At 41.0% G+C, this 22,988-nt stretch overlaps 1 protein-coding gene across 1 annotated transcript; it reads right to left on the minus strand.

Annotated features, from left to right (window-relative positions):
- Window positions 1-820: 820 nt before the first annotated feature.
- On the minus strand, window positions 821-22,610 carry LOC140065381 (lens fiber membrane intrinsic protein-like). The gene is made up of 5 exons (XM_072112980.1): window positions 22,522-22,610; window positions 8,558-8,761; window positions 6,097-6,243; window positions 5,826-5,954; window positions 821-1,196 (listed from the first exon to the last, which is right to left on the minus strand). The coding sequence occupies exons 2-5, from the start codon at window positions 8,721-8,723 to the stop codon at window positions 1,138-1,140; spliced, it is 501 nt and encodes a 166-aa protein (XP_071969081.1). The 5' UTR covers window positions 8,724-8,761; window positions 22,522-22,610; the 3' UTR covers window positions 821-1,137.
- Between the last annotated feature and the right edge of the window lie 378 nt (window positions 22,611-22,988).

Here is a 22,988-nt window from a genome sequence, read left to right on the forward strand (position 1 = left end):
GAAATGATGGAAGAGGGAGAAGGAGTATACAGGGCCGAATTATCTTTGGAGGACCTTCTGCTGGCCCCGGATTCTCTGTGTTCAGAGGGGAACTGCAAAGAAGCTACAATGATGCAAATTTTCCATCTTGTCCTCAGGAGGCCAATATGATCGAACGTTGTTGAGGAACAGGGAGCAATAAGTTACTGCTTTAATTTTTGGTTGGCACCTCAAAATAAATAAGGGGGGTTTGGGGTTGCAGTTTGGGCACTCGGCCGCTAAAAGGTTCGCCATCACTGGTCTAAACAGATATTTTGCATGAAAATAAGGGTTTTTTTTGGAAGGTCTCATCAATAGGTGGCGCTGTTTAACATACTAATGATTTCCATGGAAAAGTGAACGGAACGGCGAGCTCCGTGCAGCGGCCACGTAATCTGTAGTCGCCATATAAATAAAGAATTATTATCCGAGGGATCCAAATGTTTTTTTTTTTTAAAGAATAATTTAAATCATGTAAAAGAAAACTCCTCATAACTACGATTATTGCAGACAGTCAACTTTATTACATTAAGAAAAAAAAAAAATTTAAAAAAATTTACAAAAATTTCCAACATTGAATAAAATTGTCAGCATGATCGTATGAAAATATTTAAGAAAAAACTTTAACACTAGCATCATTTGTAGGAATAGCGGCTGGCCATGTCAGTGGTGACAACTTTTAAATTAGAACTTTTTTTTTTTTTTTTTTAATATTTGAAAATTTTAAATAAAAAATAATAGTAGAAAAGGTCAAATTTTATTCGATGTATCAATGCAAATATAACAAAGTAGCAAAAAGAAGCTGCTGGATAGGTAGTGCTGTCCTCTGTTATTCCAATGGATTGAATAAATTAACAACTGGGTGTTACAAGTTGGTGGTGTGGCCTGGAATTTTTTTTTTTAAAGCTTCAGCATGTGAAGGGACACGCCCCCTGCTGGTATCACCCAGATGTCAATTTATTCAAAGGAGGAATAACAGAGGAATGGCAAAATATATTCCTATAGGAAAAGATGATCACAATTTTTATTTTTTGGGAAAAAACATATAATGGAGAGTGGAAATTTAGGAGTAAGCAGTGGCTTCAGGGACGACACTGACGAGGAAGAGGATACATGAGTTTATACCGATTCATATCCAGGTAATGGAGAAGTTTGATGTTCCAGGAAATGGAATATCCCTACAGAGGACGCAAAAGAGAGGTCATTAATGTCATGTATATAACAGCAGAATAGTGAGTGCAGCTCTGGGTTATAATACAGGATGTAACTCAGCATCAGTACAGGATAAGTAATGTCACGTATGTACACAGTGACTGCACCAGCAGCAGAATAGTGAATGCAGCTCTGGGGTATAATACAGGATGTAACTCAGGATCAGTACAGGATAAGTAATGTCATGTATGTACACAGTGACTGCACCAGCAGCAGGATAGTGAGTGCAGCTCTGGGGTATAATACAGGATGTAACTCAGGATCAGTACAGGATAAGTAATGTCATGTATGTACACAGTGACTGCACCAGCAGCAGGATAGTGAGTGCAGCTCTGGGGTATAATACAGGATGTAACTCAGGATCAGTACAGGATAAGTAATGTCATGTATGTACACAGTGACTGCACCAGCAACAGAATAGTGAGTGCAGCTCTGGAGTATAATACAGGATGTAACTCAGGATCAGTACAGGATAAGTAATGTCATGTATGTACACAGTGACTGCACCAGCAGAATAGTGAGTGCAGCTCTGGGTATAATACAGGATGTAACTCAGCATCAGTACAGGATAAGTAATGTCACGTATGTACACAGTGACTGCACCAGCAGCAGAATAGTGAATGCAGCTCTGGGGTATAATACAGGATGTAACTCAGGATCAGTACAGGATAAGTAATGTCATGTATGTACACAGTGACTGCACCAGCAGCAGGATAGTGAGTGCAGCTCTGGGGTATAATACAGGATGTAACTCAGGATCAGTACAGGATAAGTAATGTCATGTATGTACACAGTGACTGCACCAGCAGCAGGATAGTGAGTGCAGCTCTGGGGTATAATACAGGATGTAACTCAGGATCAGTACAGGATAAGTAATGTCATGTATGTACACAGTGACTGCACCAGCAACAGAATAGTGAGTGCAGCTCTGGAGTATAATACAGGATGTAACTCAGGATCAGTACAGGATAAGTAATGTCATGTATGTACACAGTGACTGCACCAGCAGAATAGTGAGTGCAGCTCTGGAGTATAATACAGGATGTAACTCAGGATCAGTACAGGATAAGTAATGTCATGTATGTACACAGTGACTGCACCAGCAGCAGAATAGTGAGTGCAGCTCTGGAGTATAATACAGGATGTAACTCAGGATCAGTACAGGATAAGTAATGTCATGTATGTACACAGTGACTACACCAGCAGCAGAATAGTGAGTGCAGCTCTGGAGTATAATACAGGATGTAACTCAGGATCAGTACAGGATAAGTAATGTCATGTATGTACACAGTGACTGCACCAGCAGCAGAATAGTGAGTGCAGCTCTGGGGTATAATACAGGATGTAACTCAGGATCAGTACAGGATAAGTAATGTCATGTATGTACACAGTGACTGCACCAGCAGCAGAATAGTGAGTGCAGCTCTGGAGTATAATACAGGATGTAACTCAGGATCAGTACAGGATAAGTAATGTCATGTATGTACACAGTGACTGCACCAGCAGCAGAATAGTGAGTGCAGCTTTGGAGTATAATACAGGATGTAACTTAGGATCAGTACAGGATAAGTAATGTCATGTATGTACACAGTGACTGCACCAGCAGCAGAATAGTGAGTGCAGCTCTGGGGTATAATACAGGATGTAACTCAGGATCAGTACAGGATAAGTAATGTCATGTATATACACAGTGACTGCACCAGCAGCAGAATAGTGAGTGCAGCTCTGGAGTATAATACTGGATGTAACTCAGGATCAGTACAGGATAAGTAATGTCATGTATGTACACAGTGACTGCACCAGCAGCAGAATAGTGAGTGCAGCTCTGGAGTATAATACAGGATGTAACTCAGGATCAGTACAGGATAAGTAATGTCATGTATGTACACAGTGACTGCACCAGCAGCAGAATAGTGAGTGCAGCTCTGGGGTATAATACAGGATGTAACTCAGGATCAGTACATGATAAGTAATGTCATGTATGTACACAGTGACTGCACCAGCAGCAGAATAGTGAGTGCAGCTCTGGTGTATAATACAGGATGTAACTCAGGATCAGTACAGGATAAGTAATGTCATGTATGTACACAGTGACTGCAACAGCAGCAGAATAGTGAGTGCAGCTCTGGGGTATAATACAGGATGTAACTCAGGATCAGTACAGGATAAGTAATGTCATGTATGTACACAGTGACTGCACCAGCAGCAGAATAGTGAGTGCAGCTCTGGGGTATAATACAGGATGTAACTCAGGATCAGTACAGGATAAGTAATGTCATGTATGTACACAGTGACTGCACCAGCAGCAGAATAGTGAGTGCAGCTCTGTTCCAGGCCGCAGTACATTTAGTGCTGTGCTTTGTGTCCGGGAGGCAGTGGAGCAGGGCAGGGCTGGTAACTGGAAGGGGTACTTGCTGTCCTTGGATCAGGCAAAAGCGTTTGATTGGGTTAACCACGAGTACCTCTGGTCTGTCCTTCTGAGGTATGGCCTGCCGGGGGAGTTTGTCAATTGGCTGAAAGTTTTGTACGCAGGGGCAGAGAGTTTCCCGCTTGTGAACGGTTGGATTGGCCGCTCTTTTGAGGTTGGGTCTGGTGTTCGCCAGGGTTGTCCTCTGAGCCCACTTTTATACGTGTTCGCGATTGACCCATTCCTTAGGAGGGTTGATCGTGGGCCGTTGGTGGGAGTCGGGATGGACCAGGCGGCATCGGAAGCCACTCTAAGGGTGGTAGCGTATGCCGATGATGTCACCGTTTTCGTGTCCTCGGGAGGGGAGGCGCAATGGGTGATGTCAGAGGTTGACCGCTACTCAGAGGCTTCTGGGTCCAAGATCAACCGGGATAAGTGTGAGAGTCTCTGGCTGAGAGAGGGGGATCCAGGCTTTGATCTCCCGGACACTCTTCCAGGGCCCCAGGACTCTGCCAAAGTTCTCGACATCGAATTTGGCCAGGGGGATTACCCCATGCAAAACTGGGACGGCAGGCTTAAGATCGCCGCTCAGAAGGTGGACCAGTGGAAGGGTTGGTCTTTGACCCTCAGAGAAAGGGTGAACCTGATTAAAACTTACCTCCTCCCATTGCTGATATATCTGGGCAGTGTGTGCATGTTGCCAGAACCCCTCTGGACTCGGGTCTACAGTCTGTTCTTCCAGCTGTTATGGGGGAATAGGCTGAACCTAATGAAGAGGGAGGTTACTTACCGCACGAGGAGACAAGGAGGGTTGTGTATGGTCAACCCTGTGGTGTTCCTAGTGAATACCTTTCTTAAGATCAATATCGCAAACCTCTGGAAAGAGAGGGCTCCTCCGTGGGTATACTCCTGTAGGGGATGGTTTCGGCCTTTCTTCCAGGAATGGGAGACAGGAGGGCGAGTGAAGGATCTCCGTACAACGCATGGGCATCTTCCGGCTTATGCCGGTGGGGTCTGGGAATGTGGGAGATCAGGACCATGTCGAGGAAACTCCTTGACAAGAGGGTTCTGTTGACCCATTTCCAGAAGCCTCTGGCCCTCAGGGATTGCCCAAGTCGGGATCTGGGGGTGGGTTTGAGTTTATTGAATTCCATCAGGATCCCCTTGAAGTTTTGGGACTTGACTTGGCGCTGCTTCCATGGAAAGCTGTGTGTGAGGGACAATCTGAAGTGTAGGAGCTCTGAGGAAAGGGGTTGTCCCCGGGAGGAGTGCGGTGGCCTGCTGGAGAGCATGGACCACTTCCTGCTTCAGTGCCCCTTTAACACAGAGGTGTACAACCGGGTGGGTGCTTCCATCCATTGGCCCGGGTTGGCCGGTCTCTCCTATGCGGAGTGGGCCTATGGAGCATTCAGAGGCCTGGGTGCCCGGGACCGCTGCACGTTATTCCTAGTTAGTTAGTGAGTGCAGCTCTGGGGTATAATACAGGATGTAACTCAGGATCAGTACAGGATAAGTAATGTCATGTATGTACACAGTGACTGCACCAGCAGCAGAATAGTGAGTGCAGCTCTGGAGTATAATACAGGATGTAACTCGGGATCAGTACAGGATAAGTAATGTCATGTATGTACACAGTGACTGCACCAGCAGCAGAATAGTGAGTGCAGCTCTGGAGTATAATACAGGATGTAACTCAGGATCAGTACAGGATAAGTAATGTCATATATGTACACAGTGACTGCACCAGCAGCAGAATAGTGAGTGCAGCTCTGGGGTATAATACAGGATGTAACTCAGGATCAGTACAGGATAAGTAATGTCATGTATGTACACAGTGACTGCACCAGCAGAATAGTGAGTGCAGCTCTGGGGTATAATACAGGATGTAACTCAGGATCAGTACAGGATAAGTAATGTCATGTATGTACACAGTGACTGCACCAGCAGCAGAATAGTGAGTGCAGCTCTGGAGTATAATACAGGATGTAACTCAGGATCAGTACAGGATAAGTAATGTCATGTATGTACAGTGACTGTACCAGCAGCAGAATAGTGAGTGCAGCTCTGGGGTATAATACAGGATGTAACTCAGGATCAGTACAGGATAAGTAATGTCATGTATGTACACAGTGACTGCACCAGCAGAATAGTGAGTGCAGCTCTGGGGTATAATATAACACACACAGACCTGAGATGATGAGGAGCAGGTTTGCGGTCCAGCACAGGTAGAAGGACCACTGGTAATTTAGTGAGTTGTTGAGGACTCCATCAGACGTGTTCGCTGTGTAGATGGACATCCCAATAATAAGAAAAATGGCTGCAAAACATAAAGAAGACGTCTGAGTGACCTGGCAGATCTGTGACAGATATATCCAATCGGAGATGAATCCAGTTTTCATCCATCTACATTACCTCCCCCTCCAGGATATCCTCATTCATTCACTCTCACAGGTTCTTACCTGACAAGCCATTCAAGATGGCGGCCGCCAGGGAGGCGGAGACTCTCCCCACATGAAACTTCATGAATGTAAGACAGGAAAGTATCATCCCGAAGAGGAGGAGCGAGACGGAGAAGATGACGAAGCCTCTGGTGGCATCGATGTATCCTGGAAGAACAAATCCCACAAATAACCCCCAAATACTGGAAATGTCACATCATGAGTCACCACTAGAGGGAGCTCCGCAGATACAAAAGATTCATTAGCTATAAACCTATGCAGTGGGCGCCCCCTGGAGGTGACTGTGTGAAGGAAACTACAAACTATAGTGTGCCGTGTGTGAAAACCAGAAATCTGATCAATGTGCTTAAGCTGCCGTCCTTACCCCCTCACTATCCATCTACTGCAGCCCACCAGGGACACTACACGAATCACAACAATCCCAGATAACCATCACTGATGTACATCCACAGGAACTTCCTCATCACCGCAGACAACTAGTGATATGATGTATTATCTATTCAGCTGTCTATACCACCTGGGACATCAGCTACTCGCCTCCAAACCACCTCAGCCCACCAGGGATTTCACATAGTATGAATTAAACTACTTTAGACAACAGGTAAATCAGGTATTTAACCATTTAACTACCCAAGACCACCGCAAATAACATATATATACACTCACCGGTCACTTTATTAGGTACACCATGCTAGTAACGGGTTGGACCCCCTTTTGCCTTCAGAACTGCCTCAATTCTTCGTGGCATAGATACAACAAGGTGCTGGAAGCTCCTCAGAGATTTTGCTCCATAGTGACATGATGGCATCACACAGTTGTCGCAGATTTGTCGGCTGCACATCCATGATGCGAATCTCCCGTTCCACCACATCCCAAAGATGCTCTATTGGACTGAGATCTGGTGACTGTGGAGCCATTTGTGTCCAGTGAACTCATTGTCATGTTCAAGAAACCAGTCTGAGATGATTCCAGCTTTATGACATGGCGCATTATCCTGCTGAAAGTAGCCATCAGATGTTACAGGGTACATTGTGCTCATAAAGGGATGGACATGGGCAGCAACAATACTCAGGTAGGCTGTGGCGTTGCAACGATGCTCAATTGGTACCAAGGGGCCCAAAGAGTGCCAAGAAAATATTCCCCACACCATGACACCACCACCACCAGCCTGACCCGCTGATACAAGGCAGGATGGATCCATGCTTTCATGTTGTTGACGCCAAATTCTGACTCTACCATCCGAATGTCGCAGCAGAAATCGAGACTCATCAGACCAGGCAAGGTTTTTCCAATCTTCTACTATCCAATTTCGAGGAGCTTGTGCAAATTGTACCCTCAGTTTCCCGTCCTTAGCTGAAAGGAGTGGCACCCGGTGTGGTCTTCTGCTGCTGTAGCCCATCTGCCTCAAAGTCCGACGTACTGTGCGTTCAGAGATGCTCTTCCATGTCTACATGCCTAAATGCACTGAGTTGCCGCCATGTGATTGGCTGATTAGAAATTAAGTGTTAACGAGCAGTTGGACAGGTGTACCTAATAAAGTGGCTGGTGAGTGTATATTAACCATTTAACTAACCTACACCACCAAGGATATTATATATTAACCATTTAACTCCCCTGGACCACCTAGGATAGGAGGCAGTTACCACTAGATCACAAGGGAATATCACAGTGATGGTGAACCTTTTAGAGACCGAGTGCCCAAGCTACAACCAAAATCCACTTATTTACCATGAAGTGCCAACATGGTATTTTAAGCAGTAACTTACTGCTACCTGCTCTTCCACATCTTTCAATCGTATTGGTCTCCTGGGGACACCAATACAGTTGAAAGAAATAGTGCAAATTCATACTATCATTGTAGCTTCTCTTCAGGGTCTCTCTATAGAAGAAGAATGAAGGGTCCAGCAGGAAGACCTCCAAAGATACTGCAGCCCTGTTCACACCTTCTCACTTTACCCACAGTTCCAAACAGACAATGAAGTGTCGCTTAAAAATAGCGCTGAGAGCAGCATCTCTTAAATTGCCTGGGACTGCAGAAAGATTTGGTGGATTTGTTCCTGTCTTGTGAACTCTGTCCTGAGGTGATAAGCTGAGTGCCCACAGAAGTGGCTCTGAGTGCCACCTCTGGCACCCGTGCCATAGGTTCGCCACCACTGGAATATCAGATGTTACCCAGAGATTTTAGATCTTATCTATTAAACCACCCTGGACCACCAGGGAAATGATACATTAAGAAATCCAAAACCATAAGGGATAGTAGACATTAAAAACATTACTCCAGATCAAATATATATGAACTGTATTCATCTCTGTTGTGGGTCGGGACCACCATAGATCCTTGCACAGAACCACTGATCTCTCCTGTGCCCCCAGTATCTCATCTGTACATGAGAACGCTCTCTGTCGTGTGGGTTTTGTTACAATGTTGCATGAGTATTTCCCATCAGAATGAGATTCTCACCGTTGCTTTGGACTTTAGTACATATGTTTTTGGTACATTTTTGCCACAGTCCAGAATGGAACAAGTCGGAGCCGAAATTCACCAACCAGTAGTCAGTGAGGGTCCCGGTCAGCACCAGGATCAGGCTGAGAGCGGAGCAGAGGAGTCCGGAGATTTTCAGCAACATTTTCCACAGGAGATCAAAGACAGAAAAACGTCAGAATCCTGAGAAAAGACAAAATTCTGATATTATATCCAACTACAGAGATACAAGAGGTTGTAAGAGATACAAGGGGTTGTAAAAGTCTTCACACCCCTGGAAAGTTTCCTTAGTTTTCAAACTTATCGCCACAAACTTCCTTGTGTGTTATTGATATTTTGAGTTAGAGAGAAACAAAAAGTATCAAGTATTTCTGATGTGTAAACAAAATCATCTATTCTTTGCACATTGGTGTAGTCAACATTGGTGAACAAACAGCATCATCAAAACCAAGGAACAAAGTTGTGGCACAGAGAAAAGCAGGGTTAGGCAGCTCTGAACATCTCCTGGAGCACAATCCACCATCGGTAAGTGGAAGGATTAGGACGCAACTGCTAACCTACCAAGACATGGCCAACCGCTGTACACTGACAGCCCAAGCATGAGGTCCAGGGAGACACAGAGATCCACAGCTCAGGAAAAGTTGTGTCCTCCAAAAGTCTTCAAGAAGAACCCATTACTGAAACCCATAAGAAGTCCAGTCCTATGTAGGAGCAGATAAAGAATAAGGAAGAAGAGGCTGAGTGGAGACCACAACTAATACCAAATGCAATGTGCGGACATCCTCCAGCCTCTAGATGTGCAAAGAAGAATGGAGGAACCTCCAGCCTTTAGATGTACAAAGAAGAATGGGGGAACCTCCAGCCTCTAGATGTACAAAGAAGAATGGAGGAACCTCCAGCCTCTAGATGTACAAAGAAGAATGGGGGAACCTCCAGCCTCTAGATGTACAAAGAGCAATGGGGGAACATCCAGCCTCTAGATGTACAAAGAAGAATGGAGGAACCTCCAGCCTCTAGATGTACAAAGAAGAATAGGGGAACCTCCAGCCTCTAGATGTACAAAGAAGAATGGGGGAACCTCCAGCCTCTAGATGTACAAAGAGCAATGGGGGAACATCCAGCCTCTAGATGTACAAAGAAGAATGAAGGAACCTCCAGCCTCTAGATGTACAAAGAAGAATGGGGGGAACCTCCAGCCTCTAGATGTAAAAAGAAGAATGGGGAGAGCCTCCAGCCTCTAGATGTACAGAGAATAATGGGGGAACCTCCAGCCTCTAGATGTACATTGGAGAATGGAGGAACCTCGAGATGTACAGAGAAGAATGGGGGGAACCTCCAGCCTCTAGATGTGCAGAAAAGAATGGGGGAACCTCCAGCCTCTAGATGTACAAAGAAGAATGGGGGAACCTCCAACCTCTAGATGTACAAAGAAGAATGGGGGAACCTCCAGCCTCTAGATGTACAAAGAAGAATGGAGGAACCTCCAGCCTCTAGATGTACAAAGAAGAATGGAGGAACCTCCAGCCTCTAGATGTACAAAGAAGAATGGAGGAACCTCCAGCCTCTAGATGTACAAAGAAGAATGGGGAGAACCTCCAGCCTCTAGATGTACAGAGAAGAATGGGGGAACCTCCAGCCTCTAGATGTACAAAGAAGAATGGAGGAACCTCCAGCCTCTAGATGTACAAAGAAGAATGGAGGAACCTCCAGCCTCTAGATGTACAAAGAAGAATGGAGGAACCTCCAGCCTCTAGATGTACAAAGAAGAATGGGGAGAACCTCCAGCCTCTAGATGTACAGAGAAGAATGGGGGAACCTCCAGCCTCTAGATGTACAGAGAAGAATGGGGGAACCTCCAGCCTCTAGATGTACAATGAAGAATGGGGGGAACCTCCAGCCTCTAGATGTACAAAGAAGAATGAAGGAACCTCCAGACTCTAGATGTACAAAGAAGAATGGGGGGAACCTCCAGCCTCTAGATGTACAAAGAAGAATGGGGGAACCTCCAGCCTCTAGATGTACAGAGAAGAATGGGGAGAACCTCCAGCCTCTAGATGTACAAAGAAGAATGGGGAGAGCCTCCAGCCTCTAGATGTACAGAGAATAATGGGGGAACCTCCAGCCTCTAGATGTACATAGGAGAATGGAGGAACCTCGAGATGTACAGAGAAGAATGGGGGGAACCTCCTGCCTCTAGATGTGCAGAGAAGAATGGGGGAACCTCCAGCCTCTAGATGTACAAAGAAGAATGGGGGAACCTCCAGCCTCTAGATGTACAAAGAAGAATGGGGGAACCTCCAGCCTCTAGATGTACAAAGAAGAATGGAGGAACCTCCAGCCTCTAGATGTACAAAGAAGAATGGAGGAACCTCCAGCCTCTAGATGTACAAAGAAGAATGGAGGAACCTCCAGCCTCTAGATGTACAAAGAAGAATGGGGAGAACCTCCAGCCTCTAGATGTACAAAGAAGAATGGGGGAACCTCCAGCCTCTAGATGTACAGAGAAGAATGGGGGAACCTCCAGCCTCTAGATGTACAGAGAAGAATGGGGGAACCTCCAGCCTCTAGATGTACAATGAAGAATGGGGGGAACCTCCAGCCTCTAGATGTACAAAGAAGAATGGAGGAACCTCCAGCCTCTAGATGTACAAAGAAGAATGGGGGAACCTCCAGCCTCTAGATGCACAAAGAAGAATGGGGAGAACCTCCAGCCTCTAGATGTACAGAGAAGAATGGGGGAACCTCCAGCCTCTAGATGTACAAAGAAGAATGGAGGAACCTCCAGCCTCTAGATGTACAAAGAAGAATGGGGGAACCTCCAGCCTCTAGATGTACAAAGAAGAATGGGGGGAACCTCCAGCCTCTAGATGTACAAAGAAGAATGGGGAGAACCTCCAGCCTCTAGATGTACAGAGAAGAATGGGGGAACCTCCAGCCTCTAGATGTACAAAGGAGAATGGAGGAACCTCCAGCCTCTAGATGTAGAAAGAAGAGTGGAGGAACCTCTAGCCTCTAGATGTACAAAGAAGAATGGGGGAACCTCCAGCCTCTAAATGTACAAAGAAGAATGGGGGGAACCTCCAGCCTCTAGATGTACAAAGAAGAATGAGGGAACTTCCAGCCTCTAGATGTACAAAGAAGAATGGAGGAATCTACAGCCACTAGATGTACAAAGACGTATGGGGGAACCTCCAGCCTCTAGATGTACAAAGAAGAATGGAGGAACCTCCAGCCTCTAGATGTGCATAGGGGGCAGTATTATAGTAGTTATATTCCTGTACATAGCGGGCAGTATTATAGTAGTTATATTCTTGTACATAGGGGGCAGTATTATAGTAGTTATATTCTTGTACATAGGGGGCAGTATTATAGTAGTTATATTCCTGTACATAGGGGGCAGTATTATAGTAGTTATATTCCTGTACATAGGAGGCAGTATTATAGTAGTTATATTCCTGTACATAGGAGGCAGTATTATAGTAGTTATATTCTTGTACATAGGGGGGCAGTATTATAGTAGTTATATTCCTGTACATAGGAGGCAGTATTATAGTAGTTATATTCTTGTACATAGGGGGGCAGTATTATAGTAGTTATATTCTTGTACATTGGGGGCAGTATTATAGTAGTTATATTCTTGTACATTGGGGGCAGTATTATAGTAGTTATATTCTTGTACATAGGGGGTAGTATTATAGTAGTTATATTCCTGTACATAGGGGGCAGTATTATAGTAGTTATATTCCTGTACATAGGAGGCAGTATTATAGTAGTTATATTCTTGTACATAGGGGGGCAGTATTATAGTAGTTATATTCTTGTACATTGGGGGCAGTATTATAGTAGTTATATTCTTGTACATAGGGGGGCAGTATTATAGTAGTTATATTCTTGTACATAGGGGGCAGTATTATAGTAGTTATATTCTTGTACATAGGGGGCAGTATTATAGTAGTTATATTCCTGTACATAGGAGGCAGTATTATAGTAGTTATATTCCTGTACATAGGAGGCAGTATTATAGTAGTTATATTCTTGTACATAGGGGGCAGTATTATAGTAGTTATATTACTATACATAGGGGCAGTATTATAGTAGTTATATTCTTGTACATAGGGGCAGTATTATAGTATCTATATTCCTGTACATAGTGGGCAGTATTATAGTAGTTATATTCCTGTACATAGTGGGCAGTATTATAGTAGTTATATTCCTGTACATAGGGGGCAGTATTATAGTAGTTATATTCCTGTACATAGGGGGCAGTATTATAGTAGTTATATTCTTGTACATAGGGGGCAGTATTATAGTAGTTATATTCTTGTACATAGGGGCAGTATTATAGTAGTTATATTCTTGTACATAGGGGGCAGTATTATAGTAGTTATATTCTTGTACATAGGGGGCAGTATTATAGTAGTTATATTCCTGTACATAGGGAGCAGTATTATAGTAGTTATATTCTTGTACATAGGGGGCAGTATTATAGTTGTTATATTCTTGTACATAGGGGCAGTATTATAGAAGTTATATTCCTGTACATAGGTGGCAGTATTATAGTAGTTATATTCCTGTACATAGGGCAGTATTATAGTAGTTATATTCTTGTACATAGGGGGCAGTATTATAGTAGTTATATTCTTGTACATAGGGGGCAGTATTATAGTAGTTATATTCCTGTACATAGGGGGCAGTATTATAGTAGTTATATTCCTGTACATAGTGGGCAGTATTATAGTAGTTATATTCCTGTACATAGTGGGCAGTATTATAGTAGTTATATTCCTGTACATAAGGGGCAGTATTATAGTAGTTATATTCCTGTAAATAGGGGGCAGTATTATAGTAGTTATATTCTTGTACATAGGGGGCAGTATTATAGTAGTTATATTCCTGTACATAGGGGGCAGTATTATAGTAGTTATATTCTTGTACATAGGGGGCAGTATTATAGTAATTATATTCCTGTACATAGGGGGCAGTATTATAGTAGTTATATTCCTGTACATAGGGGGCAGTATTATAGTAGTTATATTCTTGTACATAGGGGGCAGTATTATAGTAGTTATATTCCTGTACATAGGGGGCAGTATTATAGTAGTTATATTCTTGTACATAGGGGGCAGTATTATAGTAGATATATTCCTGTACATAGGGGGCAGTATTATAGTAGTTATATTCCTGTACATAGTGGGCAGTATTATAGTAGTTATATTCCTGTACATAGTGGGCAGTATTATAGTAGTTATATTCCTGTACATAAGGGGCAGTATTATAGTAGTTATATTCCTGTAAATAGGGGGCAGTATTATAGTAGTTATATTCTTGTACATAGGGGGCAGTATTATAGTAGTTATATTCTTGTACATAGGGGCAGTATTATAGTAGTTATATTCTTGTACATAGGGGGCAGTATTATAGTAGTTATATTCTTGTACATAGGGGGCAGTATTATAGTAGTTATATTCCTGTACATAGGGAGCAGTATTATAGTAGTTATATTCTTGTACATAGGGGGCAGTATTATAGTAGTTGTATTCTTGTACATAGGGGCAGTATTATAGAAGTTATATTCCTGTACATAGGTGGCAGTATTATAGTAGTTATATTCCTGTACATAGGGCAGTATTATAGTAGTTATATTCTTGTACATAGGGGGCAGTATTATAGTAGTTATATTCTTGTACATAGGGGGCAGTATTATAGTAGTTATATTCCTGTACATAGGGGGCAATATTATAGTAGTTATATTCCTGTACATAGGGGGCAGTATTATAGTAGTTATATTCTTGTACATAGGGGGCAGTATTATAGTAGTTATATTCTTGTACATAGGGGGCAGTATTATAGTAGTTATATTTCTGTACATAGGGGGCAGTATTATAGTAGTTATATTCTTGTACATAGGGGGCAGTATTATAGTAGTTATATTCCTGTACATAGGAGGCAGTATTATAGTAGTTATATTCCTGTACATAGGAGGCAGTATTATAGTAGTTATATTCTTGTACATAGGGGGCAGTATTATAGTAGTTATATTACTATACATAGGGGCAGTATTATAGTAGTTATATTCTTGTACATAGGGGCAGTATTATAGTATCTATATTCCTGTACATAGTGGGCAGTATTATAGTAGTTATATTCCTGTACATAGTGGGCAGTATTATAGTAGTTATATTCCTGTACATAGGGGGCAGTATTATAGTAGTTATATTCCTGTACATAGGGGGCAGTATTATAGTAGTTATATTCTTGTACATAGGGGGCAGTATTATAGTAGTTATATTCTTGTACATAGGGGCAGTATTATAGTAGTTATATTCTTGTACATAGGGGGCAGTATTATAGTAGTTATATTCTTGTACATAGGGGGCAGTATTATAGTAGTTATATTCCTGTACATAGGGAGCAGTATTATAGTAGTTATATTCTTGTACATAGGGGGCAGTATTATAGTTGTTATATTCTTGTACATAGGGGCAGTATTATAGAAGTTATATTCCTGTACATAGGTGGCAGTATTATAGTAGTTATATTCCTGTACATAGGGCAGTATTATAGTAGTTATATTCTTGTACATAGGGGGCAGTATTATAGTAGTTATATTCTTGTACATAGGGGGCAGTATTATAGTAGTTATATTCCTGTACATAGGGGGCAGTATTATAGTAGTTATATTCCTGTACATAGTGGGCAGTATTATAGTAGTTATATTCCTGTACATAGTGGGCAGTATTATAGTAGTTATATTCCTGTACATAAGGGGCAGTATTATAGTAGTTATATTCCTGTAAATAGGGGGCAGTATTATAGTAGTTATATTCTTGTACATAGGGGGCAGTATTATAGTAGTTATATTCCTGTACATAGGGGGCAGTATTATAGTAGTTATATTCTTGTACATAGGGGGCAGTATTATAGTAATTATATTCCTGTACATAGGGGGCAGTATTATAGTAGTTATATTCCTGTACATAGGGGGCAGTATTATAGTAGTTATATTCTTGTACATAGGGGGCAGTATTATAGTAGTTATATTCCTGTACATAGGGGGCAGTATTATAGTAGTTATATTCTTGTACATAGGGGGCAGTATTATAGTAGATATATTCCTGTACATAGGGGGCAGTATTATAGTAGTTATATTCCTGTACATAGTGGGCAGTATTATAGTAGTTATATTCCTGTACATAGTGGGCAGTATTATAGTAGTTATATTCCTGTACATAAGGGGCAGTATTATAGTAGTTATATTCCTGTAAATAGGGGGCAGTATTATAGTAGTTATATTCTTGTACATAGGGGGCAGTATTATAGTAGTTATATTCTTGTACATAGGGGCAGTATTATAGTAGTTATATTCTTGTACATAGGGGGCAGTATTATAGTAGTTATATTCTTGTACATAGGGGGCAGTATTATAGTAGTTATATTCCTGTACATAGGGAGCAGTATTATAGTAGTTATATTCTTGTACATAGGGGGCAGTATTATAGTAGTTGTATTCTTGTACATAGGGGCAGTATTATAGAAGTTATATTCCTGTACATAGGTGGCAGTATTATAGTAGTTATATTCCTGTACATAGGGCAGTATTATAGTAGTTATATTCTTGTACATAGGGGGCAGTATTATAGTAGTTATATTCTTGTACATAGGGGGCAGTATTATAGTAGTTATATTCCTGTACATAGGGGGCAATATTATAGTAGTTATATTCCTGTACATAGGGGGCAGTATTATAGTAGTTATATTCTTGTACATAGGGGGCAGTATTATAGTAGTTATATTCTTGTACATAGGGGGCAGTATTATAGTAGTTATATTCCTGTACATAGGGGGCAGTATTATAGTAGTTATATTCCTGTACATAGGGAGCAGTATTATAGTAGTTATATTCCTGAACATAGGGAGCAGTATTATAGTAGTTATATTCCTGTACATAGGGGGCAGTATTATAGTAATTATATTCCTGTACATAGGGGGCAGTATTATAGTAGTTATATTCTTGTACATAGGGGGCAGTATTATAGTAGTTATATTCTTGTACATAGGGGGCAGTATTATAGTAGTTATATTCCTGTACATAGGGGCAGTATTATAGTAGTTATATTCCTGTATATAGGGGGCAGTATTATAGTAGTTATATTCTTGTACATAGGGGGCAGTATTATAGTAGTTATATTCCTGTACATAGGGGGCAGTATTATAGTAGTTATATTCTTGTACATAGGGGGCAGTATTATAGTAGTTATATTCCTGTACATAGGGAGCAGTATTATAGTAGTTATATTCCTGTACATAGGGAGCAGTATTATAGTAGTTATATTCCTGTACATAGGGGGCAGTATTATAGTAGTTATATTCCTGTACATAGGGGGCAGTATTATAGTAGTTATATTCCTGTACATAGGGGGCAGTATTATAGTAGTTATATTCCTGTACATAGGGGGCAGTATTATAGTAGTTATATTCCTGTACATAGGGGGCAGTATTATAGTAGTTATAGTCTTGTACATAGGGGGCAGTATTATAGTAGTTATATTCTTGTACATAGGGGGCCGTATTATAGTAGTTATATTCTTGTACATAGGGGGCAGTATTATAGTAGTTATATTCCTGTACATAGGGGCAGTATTATAGTAGTTATATTCTTGTACATAGGTGGCAGTATTATAGTAGTTATATTTTTGTACATAGGGGCAGTATTATAGTAGTTATATTCCTGTACATAGGGGGCAGTATTATAGGAGTTATATTCCTGTACATAGGGGGCAGTATTATAGTAGTTATATTCTTGTACATAGGGGGCAGTATTATAGTAGTTATATTCCTGTACATAGGGGGCAGTATTATAGTAGTTATAGTCTTGTACATAGGGGGCAGTATTATAATAGTTATATTCTTGTACATAGGGGGCAGTATTATAGTAGTTATATTCCTGTACATAGGGGGCAGTATTATAGTAGTTATATTCTTGTACATAGGGGGCAGTATTATAGTAATTATATTCCTGTACATAGGGGGCAGTATTATAGTAGTTATATTCCTGTACATAGGGGGCAGTATTATAGTAGTTATATTCTTGTACATAGGGGGCAGTATTATAGTAGTTATATTCCTGTACATAGGGGGCAGTATTATAGTAGTTATATTCTTGTACATAGGGGGCAGTATTATAGTAGATATATTCCTGTACATAGGGGGCAGTATTATAGTAGTTATATTCTTGTACATAGGAGGCAGTATTATAGTAGTTATATTCCTGTACATAGGGGGTAGTATTATAGTAGTTATATTCTTGTACATAGGGGGCAGTATTATAGTAGGTATATCCTTGTACATAGGGGGCAGTATTATAGTAGTTATATTCTTGTACATAGGGGGCAGTATTATAGTAGTTATATTCTTGTACATAGGGGCAGTATTATAGTAGTTATATCCTTGTACATAGGGGGCAATATTATAGTAGTTATATTCTTGTACATAGGGGGCAGTATTATAGTAGTTATATTCTTGTACATAGAGGGCAGTATTATAGTAGATATATTCCTGTACATAGGGGGCAGTATTATAGTAGTTATATTCTTGTACATAGGGGCAGTATTATAGTAGTTATATTCTTGTACATAGGGGGCAGTATTATAGTAGTTATATTCTTGTACATAGGGGGCAGTATTATAGTAGTTATATCCTTGTACATAGGGGGCAATATTATAGTAGTTATATTCTTGTACATAGGGGGCAGTATTATAGTAGTTATATTCTTGTACATAGAGGGCAGTATTATAGTAGATATATTCCTGTACATAGGGGGTAGTATTATAGTAGTTATATTCTTGTACATAGGGGGCAGTATTATAGTAGTTATATTCCTGTACATAGGGGCAGTATTATAGTAGTTATATTCCTGTATATAGGGGGCAGTATTATAGTAGTTATATTCTTGTACATAGGGGGCAGTATTATAGTAGTTATATTCCTGTACATAGGGGGCAGTATTATAGTAGTTATATTCTTGTACATAGGGGGCAGTATTATAGTAGTTATATTCCTGTACATAGGGAGCAGTATTATAGTAGTTATATTCCTGTACATAGGGAGCAGTATTATAGTAGTTATATTCCTGTACATAGGGGGCAGTATTATAGTAGTTATATTCCTGTACATAGGGGGCAGTATTATAGTAGTTATATTCCTGTACATAGGGGGCAGTATTATAGTAGTTATATTCCTGTACATAGGGGGCAGTATTATAGTAGTTATATTCCTGTACATAGGGGGCAGTATTATAGTAGTTATAGTCTTGTACATAGGGGGCAGTATTATAGTAGTTATATTCTTGTACATAGGGGGCCGTATTATAGTAGTTATATTCTTGTACATAGGGGGCAGTATTATAGTAGTTATATTCCTGTACATAGGGGCAGTATTATAGTAGTTATATTCTTGTACATAGGTGGCAGTATTATAGTAGTTATATTTTTGTACATAGGGGCAGTATTATAGTAGTTATATTCCTGTACATAGGGGGCAGTATTATAGGAGTTATATTCCTGTACATAGGGGGCAGTATTATAGTAGTTATATTCTTGTACATAGGGGGCAGTATTATAGTAGTTATATTCCTGTACATAGGGGGCAGTATTATAGTAGTTATAGTCTTGTACATAGGGGGCAGTATTATAATAGTTATATTCTTGTACATAGGGGGCAGTATTATAGTAGTTATATTCCTGTACATAGGGGGCAGTATTATAGTAGTTATATTCTTGTACATAGGGGGCAGTATTATAGTAATTATATTCCTGTACATAGGGGGCAGTATTATAGTAGTTATATTCCTGTACATAGGGGGCAGTATTATAGTAGTTATATTCTTGTACATAGGGGGCAGTATTATAGTAGTTATATTCCTGTACATAGGGGGCAGTATTATAGTAGTTATATTCTTGTACATAGGGGGCAGTATTATAGTAGATATATTCCTGTACATAGGGGGCAGTATTATAGTAGTTATATTCTTGTACATAGGAGGCAGTATTATAGTAGTTATATTCCTGTACATAGGGGGTAGTATTATAGTAGTTATATTCTTGTACATAGGGGGCAGTATTATAGTAGGTATATCCTTGTACATAGGGGGCAGTATTATAGTAGTTATATTCTTGTACATAGGGGGCAGTATTATAGTAGTTATATTCTTGTACATAGGGGCAGTATTATAGTAGTTATATCCTTGTACATAGGGGGCAATATTATAGTAGTTATATTCTTGTACATAGGGGGCAGTATTATAGTAGTTATATTCTTGTACTTAGAGGGCAGTATTATAGTAGATATATTCCTGTACATAGGGGGCAGTATTATAGTAGTTATATTCTTGTACATAGGGGCAGTATTATAGTAGTTATATTCTTGTACATAGGGGGCAGTATTATAGTAGTTATATTCTTGTACATAGGGGCAGTATTATAGTAGTTATATTCTTGTACATAGGGGGCAGTATTATAGTAGTTATATCCTTGTACATAGGGGGCAATATTATAGTAGTTATATTCTTGTACATAGGGGGCAGTATTATAGTAGTTATATTCTTGTACATAGAGGGCAGTATTATAGTAGATATATTCCTGTACATAGGGGGCAGTATTATAGTAGTTATATTCTTGTACATAGGAGGCAGTATTATAGTAGTTATATTCCTGTACATAGGGGGTAGTATTATAGTAGTTATATTCTTGTACATAGGGGGCAGTATTATAGTAGTTATATCCTTGTACATAGGGGGCAGTATTATAGTAGTTATATTCTTGTACATAGGGGGCAGTATTATAATAGTTATATTCTTGTACATAGGGGGCAGTATTATAGTAGTTATATTCCTGTACATAGGGGGCAGTATTATAGTAGTTATATTCCTGTACATAGGGGGCAGTATTATAGTAGTTATATTCCTGTACATAGGGGGCAGTATTATAGTAGTTATATTCTTGTACATAGGGGGCAGTATTATAGTAGGTATATTCTTGTACATAGGGGGCAGTATTATAGTAGTTATATTCTTGTACATAGGGGGGCAGTATTATAGTATTTATATTCCTGTACATAGGGGGCAGTATTATAGTAGTTATATTCCTGTACATATGGGGCAGTATTATAGTAGTTATATTCTTGTACATAGGGGCAGTATTATAGTAGTTATATTCCTGTACATATGGGGCAGTATTATAGTAGTTATATACCTGTACATAGGGGGCAGTATTATAGTAGTTATTTCCTTGTACATAGGGGGCAGTATTATAGTAGATTTTAGTACATTATATTCTTATAGTAACTTGGTAAAGTATTTTTTAGCATTATTAGTGTTACATGAGTTGTCCTGTCTTGTTGTGAGGTTATAACCACTTGTTATATTATAAGGTGGTGAGAATAGCTGTCACTTCCTTCCCCCCTGTGCTGGTTGCAGTGTACATGTGGTGGTCTATGTGGTGCATAGAAGTAATAATGAGCACAGAAGACCCTCACACCCGCCATCCCCCCTCTGGTCTTGCCCCTGTAGCAGTGGGGTTTATGCTGCAGTATTGATGCCGCTCTGACCTGTAATGTGAATAGTTTCCTATACTCTGAGCATCTGAGGTCTTTACATTTGACCATATAGAATCCGGTTGCATATTGTCCTATGTTACATACGTGTCATTCACCAGCCGCATGTCACACAGGATGTCGCCTTCTGCATCTTCTTCATCTTTCGCTCTGAGTAAATCTCTCACCCGTAGCTACTACAGAGCCAGAACCGGACCTCATCCTATGAGACCCAAGTCTCTGAGCTACTGATTATACTGCACGATGTATGATACATAATACTGACATCATGTGACACCGGGGCTCTGACCAATGGGCTGGGGATATACAGGATGAAAAATAATAGTAAAAAAACAATAAAAAATATAATTTTCCTGGAATCTTAATTTGCTGCAGTGTGAAGCGAATGTAACAGAAGGATGTGATCCAGATGTAGCAGAGCTGAATTTGTCATCTCTATATATATTCTTGAGCTGTGACAACAAAGTGTTGACCCTGTTATGTCCCCGGGAGCTCTGCCCAATGACAAACTCGGCTCTGCAGCGCGATATGTCACTGTTTTACATACGGTGTGTTACCCAGCTTTCCTGGAGCCCTGAACAGTCAGTCTGATGAGATGGATTGAGCTGATGATCGTATAGGGGCCGTGACAAATGTCTCCCACCCAGGGGCTCAATTAAAGGGGCGCAGAATTAGGATCCGCACCCAGTCTTGGGTCCCTAATGGTAAATCAGACTGTCCCACCCCCCAGTCCAGACCTAAAGACCTCGGAATATTGGGAGGAGGTGCGACAGATTTGATACAAAGTTGCCGGACGGCGCATTACACAATGACCTGTATCCTGCTTGTATTACATTATCCAAGCAGTGGGTTATCAATCCCGAATTTCGTACCAAACATCTCTACCCAAAGTGCTGGTTTTTCTTTTAAGTTTTTAAATTTTGGAAAAAAAAACATTTTTTAAAAAAAGATTTTGGAATGTGCCATTTACAACATACGCCCCAGGGTTGTTTTGTGCGTCAAGCAGGGTCCAATATTCCTCCACTACCCCAGGTCACACACTTTGGGGTAAAATTTAACCCCCTCTTGTCACTGCAGCTGAGCCCATAGACCCCCCGCCCCCCCTTAGATGTCCTCACAATTAAGTCTGACCTATGTTGTGGTTATGCAGGGTGATGTAGCAGAGCTGAGTTTGTATGGCTGCAGGATGGTGATAGAGAGAACAAGTGATGCAACAGGTCTGTGCAGTCCCATGTAAATCCACAAAGAGTATGCACCAGGCATGATGGACCGGTGGATAATCTCAGCTCTGCTACATCTCCATGTTCTGGGCTTAGTATGAAGCTCATAGTTACCTTCTTCAGCGGCGCCGGGTGACTTGTAGCCGGTTTCCTGAGTGGTCGGGAGGGTTAATATGACTCTGTGTCGGGGAGGGGCTGTGAAGAGTCACAGCCATGGTGTGAGATATGAGGGGGCTCCTGTCACTATTCCAGGAAGACCCACATTATACTCCATCACTGCAGCAATTAGCTTCTATCTGAGCCTGTTCATCCTGAGCCCCCTGGTTCATGAAGAGAATGTAAAGGTCTAATAGAGACTGATGAACAGGACAGTCTCAGAGTATGTGCTAAATCTGCATTTTTTAAAAATATTTTTGAGCAATGGGGATAAAATGGGGGTAACTGGCCACAATAGGGGAGACCCCGGTGGGCAACACAAGATGGGGGGTTGACACAGTAAAGGAGGGGAGCTATAGATTTTGGGATCCATAATTGTGGAAGGGAGCACAATAGAGGGGATTATACATTTGGGGGCCACATTG

Source organism: Engystomops pustulosus, chromosome 6 (assembly GCF_040894005.1).
Source record: "Engystomops pustulosus chromosome 6, aEngPut4.maternal, whole genome shotgun sequence".
Taxonomy (NCBI): Eukaryota; Metazoa; Chordata; class Amphibia; order Anura; family Leptodactylidae; genus Engystomops; species Engystomops pustulosus.

Excerpts from the sequence above, each read along its gene's own strand:
- LOC140065381 (XM_072112980.1), bottom strand. The coding sequence starts at position 8,723 with ATGTTGCTGAAAATCTCCGGACTCCTCTGCTCCGCTCTCAGCCTGATC. Across the intron at positions 6,244-8,557 it reads TACTAAAGTCCAAAGCAACG|GATACATCGATGCCACCAGA; the intron begins GTGAGAATCTCA and ends TTGTTCTTCCAG. Across the intron at positions 1,197-5,825 it reads CCTGCTCCTCATCATCTCAG|GGATATTCCATTTCCTGGAA; the intron begins GTCTGTGTGTGT and ends CGTCCTCTGTAG.